Raw genomic sequence first — 10,023 nt, forward strand, 5'->3', positions numbered from 1 at the left:
ACTTCTCTCCAGGAAAAACATCAGGGACAGACTGATATTCTGCAAAAGGTACAGGGATTGGACTGCTGAGGACTGGGGTAAAGTCATTTTCTCTGATGAATCCCCTTTCCGATTGATTGGGGCATCCGGAAAGAAGCTTGTCCAGAGAAGACAAGGTGAACGCTACCATCAGTCCTGTGTCATGCCAACAGTAAAGCATCCTGAGACCATTCATGTGTGGGGTTGTTTCTCAGCCAAGGGAGTGGCTCACTCACAATAAAAGCCTTTGACACTTATGAAATGCTTGTAATTATACTTCAGTATTCCATAGTGACATCTGACAAAAATATCTAAAGAATTTGTGAAAATTAATATTTGTGTCATTCTCAAAACTTTTTCCATGACTGTAGTTATATATTTCCATCAGTGGGAGCTGGTGGGTGGAGCTATAGGAGACTATAGGAGATTATAGATTATATAGGAGATTGTTTTGTATATTATATAGGAGATTGATTGATTGGGTGATTGTAATGGCTGGAATGGAATAAATGATACCGTTACAATCCGTCCTCCTGTAGCTCCTCCCACCAGCCTCCACTGATTGCCATTATCATTGGTCTGTAGCGTGTAGTAAAAAACCCATCCACACGGTGATGCTGTGGCGTTTGTTTGGGCTCGCCACCAGCTGACAAAAACGAAAAGACAACGCGGAAGTAAAACTTCAAGCGGGTTTGTTTTGTTCTTGCCCACCATTCTTTCCTCGTGGACGAAGCCATACTAGCTGAATACCCAACTATCCGTCGACAGAAACATGTCTAAACTACAATTGTTTCGTGTGTTTTTAAATGAGCGTTTAACCGCGGCAGCTGTGGAGATTTTCGGGGCAGTTGAAGAAACGGTAGCGGACTACCAGGAGGAGAATGATCGGCTACGGAGACTGCTGCGGGTCACACCGGAGATAAAACGATGCAGAATAGGTTCGTATGTAGATCTACTGATAGCTAGCAGATCTGCTCAATAAATAAACTGTTTAGGGGTTCAGTGATTATCATTTCAATATGCCTTATTAACTGTTACCACAGTTTCTAAACCCTGAGGCCCAACATCGTCAGACTTCCGGGAACGCTTGCGAAGCAAGACTCGGCAGACCAGACCGGGGTTTGAGAAGTCAATGAGAGAAGTGAAATATTCCTCCTTGGTTGTTCATTTTCTCGATTTCTAAAGGCACAACCTAGATTCAAACGAATGTTTTAAGTAGGTGAACATGTCATTACTACAACCTTATGAAAGTGACAAACTGACACGTTTTGATTTTCGTCAAAAACAAGTTTATATCTAAGAGTTGATGGCTTGCACATGCGCAGTTCTGCGGGAGACGAATGTTGACATTCTCACCTGGGGTGTGCTCAGTTCGCTTGAACCCGATGAAGTGTTTCTGCGAATTAGATTAGCTAGCTAACGTCGTCATGACATTGCCCTACAGGCGTGATCTGGGATTTCTATTGGAGAATCCGTTTCTACATATCTTCCTACCTAACTATCTTTTTCTAATACCATTGCTAAAACACATTCTCATTAAAACCAGTAAACCATTCCACTTTATAAATGAACTTGTATTATTTTTTACATTATAAATAAATAGCTTATTATCTAACGTTTATTGATAAGTAATTGAAGTAGATTCTAGTTGATCAATTATTTAATTTGATTTTTTTTGTTAACTTGAATCTACTTCCCCAGAGCCCTTAATTGAATCAATAATGAAGCGAGGTTACCCTGCCTCTGTTTTGGTAAAAGGTGATGATGAGCCTGGAGAAATGAAACCACTCTCAAATTCATAGACTGAGATATGGATGCAAGGACTGACCATCCATGATATCAACATTAAAATATAAGCTTGTTAACTCCAATGTTTGTAAACAATGTAAATATAGCCACAAAAACATGGTTAAAACTATGTGTTCTGATGGGGGATGACAGTTGAACTAAGCTCATGAGGCATTTATACATTCTATTCTTCAATAATCATTTATAAGTCAAAACAGTTATGTAGCAACTAAGGATTCTAGCTTTAACTTCTAATTGACCCCAACCCTGATGTCTAAAAGCTGTATAGAGAACCTCTGCTCCTCTCTCCTTTCCTCCAGACTCCCTGCAGCTCTCTGTCTCTGAGGAGGAGGTTATCCCTGATCAGCAGCACTGTGAGCAGGAGTGGAGCCCCAGTCTGGGGCAAGAGAACCCAGACCTTCCACAGATTAAAGAGGAACAGGAGGAACTCAGGACCAGTCAGGAGGAAGATCAGCTTCAAGGGCTGGAGGCTGATATCATAGAGTTCAAATTCACTCCTTCCTGTGTGAAAAATGAATGTGATCAGGAGGACCCATTTCAGTCCTTGACTCTTCCCCAAATCCAGACTGTGGAGAACAGAGAGAGTGATCCTAAACAAGTGGATCTCACACCTTTTGTTACTGTGACCCACTTTAAGGGTCTCAACATTCTCTGTGACCCTCCAGACAATCAAAACAATGCCTCCAGCCACAGCTCAGTCGTAAGCAGCGACCCAGTAGGACTTGACAGCAGCCCACGATTGAATCCCAGCCCATCATTGGATCCAAACCCATCGATGGGGGAACACTGTTTCAAACCCAGCACGTCTAGAAAAACTCACCACTGCCGTGACTGTGGTGAAATGTTTGCTCTGAAAGCTGACCTGAAGAGTCATGTGACTCTCGCCATGCAGAGACCCAGCGAATGCCACGTCTGCAGAAAACACTACAACTCCAGCTGTAAACTGACGGCCCATGTCCGACTCTGTCGCGGTAGGAAACCCTGCACCAGCCCTGTTTGTAGCAAGACCTTCAAACTCAAAGCAGACCTGTCCAAGCACATGAGGATTCACACAGGGGAGAAATCATTTAGTTGTGGATACTGTGGGAAGCGCTTCAATCGCAAGGGGAACCTTACTGATCATATTCCTATTCACACAGGAGAGAAAGCATTTAGCTGTGCTGACTGCGGAAAAAGATTCAGTCAGAAGGGGACCCTACGGAAGCATAGACTGGCTCACACAGGAGAGAAACAATTTATCTGTAGAGACTGTGGGAAAAGCTTCTATCAGAGAGGGGACCTAAGTAGGCATATACGGACTCACACAGGAGAGAAACTTTTTATATGTGGTGACTGTGGGAAAAGCTTCAATTTGAAGGGGAACCTGAAGAAGCATGAACTGACTCACACAGAAGATAAACCATTTAGCTGTGGTGACTGTGGGAAAAGCTTCAATCACAAGTCTAACTTACTGACGCATGTTAAAAACATCCACAAAGGAGGAAAACAGGAGGAAATCTTAAAGAACTGTTTAGTCACAAGATGAGAATAAAAGGGCAGGATGTGGACAATACGATGATACCTCTCCTAGGGACCTGCTCTCCATGCTTCAGGATTAAAGTTCCCCTGGTCTCTGATCTATTCTATTGGTAACCTGCTGTTTCTCTCCACAGTGTTCTCTGCTACTCTCTGGTCTAGTTACTTTACATCTGTCTGGAGGGAGCGATAGAGGTCACAGAATGAGGTTCCTAGTCTCAACACTCTCCAAGAGGTCACAGAATGAGGTTCCTAGTCTCAACACTCTCCAAGAGGTCACAGAATGAGGTTCCTAGTCTCAACACTCTCCAAGAGGTCACAGAATGAGGTTCCTAGTCTCAACACTCTCCAAGAGGTCACAGAATGAGGTTCCTAGTCTCAACACTCTCCAAGAGGTCACAGAATGAGGTTCCTAGTCTCAACACTCTCCAAGAGGTCACAGAATGAGGTTCCTAGTCTCAACACTCTCCAAGAGGTCACAGAATGAGGTTCCTAGTCTCAACACTCTCCAAGAGGTCACAGAATGAGGTTCCTAGTCTCAACACTCTCCAAGAGGTCACAGAATGAGGTTCCTAGTCTCAACACTCTCCAAGAGGTCACAGAATGAGGTTCCTAGTCTCAACACTCTCCAAGAGGTCACAGAATGAGGTTCCTAGTCTCAACACTCTCCAAGAGGTCACAGAATGAGGTTCCTAGTCTCAACACTCTCCAAGAGGTCACAGAATGAGGTTCCTAGTCTCAACACTCCAAGGCTTTCTAGAGGAAAAGACCTTTTCAGAGGAAAATACCTCTGACAGTGTCACAGCTAACCCGTTTGTAAAATGTAATGCCCTTTGGATAAAATCTCCTGCTAAATGGCATATACAATGGAGTCTGAAGTGATTGACGTCCTTGATAAATATGAGCAATCATGACTGTATAAAATAAATCATTCAAATGCTGAGCTATTTTGTATGCTTAAAAAAATTAGGAAAGTATATTATTTTATATGAATACAAATGCTCATAGAAATATATTTTTTATCTCAAGAGTGGTGGTAAACATTGACACCCCTGAAGATTGTAATAAATAAAGTAGATGAAATACGACATTGAGCCTGTGACTCTATGAACTCTACAAAAGTTTGTTTTGGTTTCAGATTATTTTGTGCCCAGTAGAAATGAATGGTAAATAATGTATTGTCATTTTGGAGTCAGTTTTATTGCAATAAGAATACCTTTTGGGGGAAAATTGTATAAAATAATACCTTATAGCTCAGTATTTGAATGATTTATTTTATACATTATTGCTAATCTTTATCAAAGATAATTTGATAATTATTGTAGATCCCACTGTATTATGAACTCAGTGGCGACACTTCTGCTTTCCTACCACTAGATGGTGCTGTTTAGGATGTCTCCCCACTAGATTGCGCTGTTTAAGATGTGACTGCAGTATCTCAGTATATCAAACCTGTTAGTCATTTCATCTTGTTTTCCAGAGACCTATGAGGGCATAAACCATTACTGAACACATTGTATTACAACCAAACAGGCTTATACTAAACTGAACCAGACATGACTGACCTGGACTGACCCTGGGAATGAGGGAAGATGTTGTGTACTGTAGGGTCAGAGGTGACTGTAAATCAGAATTAGGTTCACAACACCAGGAGAGTCCAAGTAAACAGGTGTGTGTTATCCAGATTGACCACAATGTGGAGGAGTGGGACTTTCACTGTATGCATTAGTCTACTACAATAGAACGAGGTGTAGATGAGGTATCTGCTTAAATGTTCTCAGAAAGTGGACATATTTTCATTCTATACATACAGACTTCTAGACTAATGCATGTTGAGTAAATAAAACTAAACACATGTTTGCTCCTCAGTGTCCCTCTGATTAAGAGGTGTCTGCATGACATCCTACTGCATCAAAAGGAAATCTTAATTGTTAATGTATAACTTTATAAATGTTGTTTTAAGTTCTGAATCTAGAAAGACATGCCAAAATGCCCGCCGTCCAGTAATTCGATCATGATTACTAAGTTTAGATAGCTGGCCGTTAAACTAATTTACCAGTCTAAAAAATGTTAGCTGACATAAGATAATTGAGTGACTGTCAGTGGCTGACATATCAAGAGAGAAATTGCTGATGCACAACTACATTTCAATATTGCACCTTGTTCAGAACTTAAAACAACAAATCCCTGAGCGACAGCATCTATTCCCAGTATCATTGGTCTGTAGCCTGTAGTAAAACCCCATCACCATGGGGGCGCTGTGATTTGTTTCTGGTCTCGTTTCCCGCTGACAAAAACAGAACAAAACAATACGGAAGCGAAAACATACATGCTGAATACCCAACTTTCAGTCGACTAAAACATGTCAAAACTACAGTCGTTTCGTGTGTTTTTAAATGAGCGTTTAACCGCGGCAGCTGTGGAGATTTTCGGGGCATTTGAAGAAACGGTAGCGGAGTACCACGAGGAGAATGATCGGTTACGGAGACTGCTACGGATCACACCGGAGATAAAACTATGTAGGATAGGTTCGTATGTAGATCTTCAGATGGCTACGCTGAACAAAAATATAAATACATTTAACAATTTCTAACATTTTACTAAGTTACAGTTAATATAAGGAATTAAATCAATCGAAATAAATTAATTGTGCCCTAATCTATGGATTTCAGATTAACGGGAATGCAGATATCCATCTGTTGGTCACATATATCTTAAAAAAGGTAGGGAGGTTGATCAGATCTGGTGTGACCACAATTTTATTTGTCACGTGCACCGATTACAACAGGTCTGTAGACCTTACAGTGAAATGCTTACTTAGAAGCCCTCAACCAACAATGCGTTTTAAGAAAAATAAGTTAAGGTAAAAAATAGTGAAAGAGCTGCTGTAAAATAACTAGCGAGGCTATATACAGGGGGTACCCGTACAGAGTCAGTGTGGGGGGCACAGGTTAGTCGAGATAATATGTACATGTAGATAGAGTTAAAGTGAGTATGCATAGATATCATGGTCCAAACACACTAAGACAGTTGTGAAGAGGGCACGACAAAGCCTATTCCACCTCAGGAGACTGAACATATTTTGCAATTGTCCTCAGATCCTCAAAAGGTTCTACAGCTGCACCATCGAGAGCATCCTGACTGGTTGCATTACTGCCTGGTATGGCAACTGCTCGGGGCCAGGCTTCCTGCCATCCAGGACCTCTATACCAGACAGTGTCAGAGGAAGGCCCTAAAAATTGTCAGACTTCAGCCACCCTGGTCATAGACTGTTCTCTCTGCTAACGCACGGCAAGCGGTACCGGAGTGCAAAGTCTAGGTCCAAAAGGCTTCCTAACAGCTTTTACCCCCAAGCCATGGATTTGTTGGGGCGGTATGCAAATTGGTGTGGGTCTAGGGCATCTGAGATGATGGTGTTGATGTGAGCCATGACCAGCTATATAAACCACGCCCCTCTGCAAACACGACTTCTCCGATGTTTGTGACAATGCAGTACTTATTTAAAGAGAAGAGAATATTATGTTAGCACACATTAAGATTAAGTGATGTCACCTTGTCCCCTTAATAATGAGTCCAGGTGTTTGACATGGGTGAGGGGACCAGTAACTTTATGATCAAACTTTATCAATGTAGAAGCAACAGTCATTTTCACACTTTGGTCATCATACTTTAATCTGGTTTCCTTCAAATATCATCCAATTTCATGAAAAACATGATTTTGACTGTTCATGACCTTTAACTGCCCACGTGCTCTGGCAGAGTTCCTGGTCACATGCTGTTTTCAATTAGAGAAATTGGTTCTTGATTTCAGTTCTGCTTTAAGAAGATGCATTTTAGAAATAGGTGGGATTTATGACAGTGGCTGTGCCAGCTAGTGATGACTGTCTAACGGCTGTATAGAAAACCTCTGCTCCTCTTTCCTTTCCTCCAGATTCCCTGCAGCTCTCTGTCTCTGAAGAGGTTCTCCCTGAGCAGCAGCACTGTGAGCAGGAGTGGAGCCCCAGTCTGGGGCAGGAGAACCCAGAGCTTCCACAGATTAAAGAGGAACAGGAGGAACTCAGGACCAGTCAGGAGGAAGAGCAGCTTCAAGGGCTGGAGGCTGATTTCAAATTCACTCCTTCCTGTGTGAAAAGTGAATGTGACCAGGAGGACCCATTTCAGTCCTTCACTTCTCCCCAAACCCAGACTGTGGAGAACAGAGAGAGTGATCCTAAACAAGTGGATCTCACACCTTTTGTTACTGTGACCCACCTTAAGGGTCTCTACATTCCCTGTGACCCTCCAGAGGATCAAAACAATACCTCCAGCCACAGCTCAGCCGTAAGCAGTGACCCCGTAGGACTTGACAGCAGCCCGCGATTGGATCCCAGCCCATCGACGGCGGAACATTGTTCCAGCACGTCTAGAAAAACTCACCACTGCCGTGACTGTGGTGAAAAGTTTGCTCTGAAAGCTGCCCTGCAGAGGCATATGACTCTCTACAAGAAGAGACTCCGTGAATGCAGTTTCTGCAGAAAACGCTGCACCTCCACCTGTAAACTAAAGGCCCATATCCGCCTCTGTCACAGTGGGAAACCCTGCACCTGCCCTGTTTGTGGCAAGACCTTCAAACTCAAAGGATATCTGTCCAAGCACATGAGGATTCACACAGGAGTGGGAGAGAAACCATTTAGCTGTGGAGACTGTGGGAAAAGCTTCAATTTGAAGGGGAACCTAAAGAACCATATGCTGACTCACACAGGAGATAAATCATTTAGCTGTGGAGACTGTGGGAAAAGCTTCATTCATAAGTGGAACCTAAGGAGCCATATGCTGACTCACACAGGAGAGAAACCATTTAGCTGTGGAGAATGTGGGAAAAGCTTCAATCAGGAGGGGAACCTACGGAACCATAAACGGACTCACACAGGAGGGAAACCATTTAGCTGTGATAACTGTGGGAAAAGCTTTAATCAGAACGGGTCCCTAAAGAAGCATAGACTGACTCACACAGGAGAGAAACCATTTAGCTGTGATGACTGTGGGAAAAGCTTCAATCAGAAGGGGAACCTAAGAAACCATAAACTCACTCACACAGGAGAGAAACCATTTAACTGTGATGATTGCGGGAAAAGCTTCACTCAAAAGTCTAATTTACTGACGCATGTGAAAAAAATACACAAAGGAGGAAAACAGGATTAAAACTGAAAGAAAGAAGATTATGACAAAGATCTATTTAGTCACAAGATGAACATAAAAAGTCAGGATGTGGACAATTCTGAGTACACGCTCAGACACACATAGCTGGAATAAGTAAATGAAGTCTGAGAGAATAGTCAGATTAACTGATGACTAAAATATTAGTGCAGATGGCATTATTTTGTCACGTGCATAGATGTGTTATAGGTAATGAATGTGTAGGGAACTTCTGAAATTCTACAGATTTTGTGGCACAGCAGGAATACACACAAACCAAAAAGTAAAATAATGGAATTAAGGAATATATAAGTATTAGGATGAGCCATGTCGGAGTGGCGTTGAGTAAAATACAGTAGAATAGAATACAGTATATACATATGAGATGAGTAAAGCAAAAATATGAAAACATTAAAGTGACTAGTGTTCCATTGTTAAAGTGGCCAGTGAATTCCAGTATATGTATATAGGGCAGCAGCCTCTAAGGTTCAGGGTTAGGTAACTGGGTGGAAGCCGCCCAAGAGAACATTCTCAAATATGTGGGTGTAAAACACTGTTAAAAGCACTGTTTGTGTGTCGGTGGCTGTCCCTAGCATTGCCAAAAGACAAAGAGCTGAGACTGGATCAGTGGTTCACCAATCAGGGCCTTGATGGGCTTGGCAACAGTAACAAAGGGTGATGCGTAATGAAACTAGGGTGTGCGTGCCCTGGGTAAACCGGCGGGGGGGCATTTATTTATGAGCATCGGGTAATGTCCTCGGAACAAACCGGGAACTAGACAAAAACCTCCAGGAGAGAGCATGGCACAATGTCCCATGGACCTTCAGGGACCATGACACAACATCCCAAGAATTCCTTAAAAACGTCCTCGAGACCAGCCAGGAATTAGACAGATCCTCTAGGGAACCATGACACAACGTCCTGACGACTTTATGCGACCATTTTGTGACATCCTGGGAGGTCCCAACGACTCATTGTTTACATGGAAGTTATGTTATTCATTAAATAAGTAACATTTACTCTTTTTTTAATTAACCCATATGTTTTTTTTTTACAGCTTTTCCACTTCAAGAGTGTGCAGAGCTGTCATCAAGGCAAAGGGTGGCTACTTTGAAGAATCTCAGATATAAAATATATTTTGATTTGTTTAACACTTTTTTTGGTTACTACTATGTGTTATTTCATAGTTTTGATGTCTTCACTACTATTCTACAATGTATAAAATAGTAAAAATAAAAACCCTTGAATGAGTAGGTGTGTCCAAACTTTTGACTGGTACTGTACAGTCGGCCAAAAGGTTTGAGAATGACACAAATATTAATTTCACAAAGTTTGCTGCTTCAGTGTCTAGATATTTTTGTCAGATGTTACTATGGAATACTGAAGTATAATTACAAGCATTTCATAAGTGTCAAAGGCTTTTATTGACAATTACATGAAGTTGATGCAAAGAGTCAATATTTGCAGTGTTGACCCTTCTTTTTCAAGACCTCTGCAATCTGCCCT

The 10,023-nt window shown here is 42.0% G+C and overlaps 1 protein-coding gene across 2 annotated transcripts; it reads left to right on the plus strand.

Moving 5' to 3' along the window:
* Window positions 1–656: 656 nt before the first annotated feature.
* Window positions 657–9,768, plus strand: LOC110490813 (uncharacterized). 2 transcript variants are annotated; one of them, XM_090213484.1, is made up of 4 exons: window positions 657–956; window positions 2,127–2,442; window positions 5,701–5,870; window positions 7,274–9,768. In XM_090213484.1, the coding sequence occupies exons 1-4, from the start codon at window positions 791–793 to the stop codon at window positions 8,521–8,523; spliced, it is 1,902 nt and encodes a 633-aa protein (XP_090069610.1). In that variant the 5' UTR covers window positions 657–790; the 3' UTR covers window positions 8,524–9,768. The 2 variants fall into 2 exon arrangements, with proteins under 2 accessions (XP_090069610.1, XP_036812821.2); XM_036956926.2 differs by lacking the exons at window positions 657–956; window positions 2,127–2,442 and having other exon boundaries at window positions 5,626–5,861.
* Window positions 9,769–10,023: the final 255 nt, after the last annotated feature.

Source organism: Oncorhynchus mykiss, chromosome 21 (genome assembly GCF_057628025.1).
Source record: "Oncorhynchus mykiss isolate SJ-2025 chromosome 21, ASM5762802v1, whole genome shotgun sequence".
NCBI lineage: Eukaryota > Metazoa > Chordata > Actinopteri > Salmoniformes > Salmonidae > Oncorhynchus > Oncorhynchus mykiss.

Excerpts from the sequence above, each read along its gene's own strand:
- LOC110490813 (XM_090213484.1), top strand. The coding sequence starts at position 791 with ATGTCTAAACTACAATTGTTTCGTGTGTTTTTAAATGAGCGTTTAACC. Across the intron at positions 2,443-5,700 it reads CAAGTGGATCTCACACCTTT|AAACATGTCAAAACTACAGT; the intron begins TGTTACTGTGAC and ends TTCAGTCGACTA. Across the intron at positions 5,871-7,273 it reads GATAAAACTATGTAGGATAG|ATTCCCTGCAGCTCTCTGTC; the intron begins GTTCGTATGTAG and ends CCTTTCCTCCAG.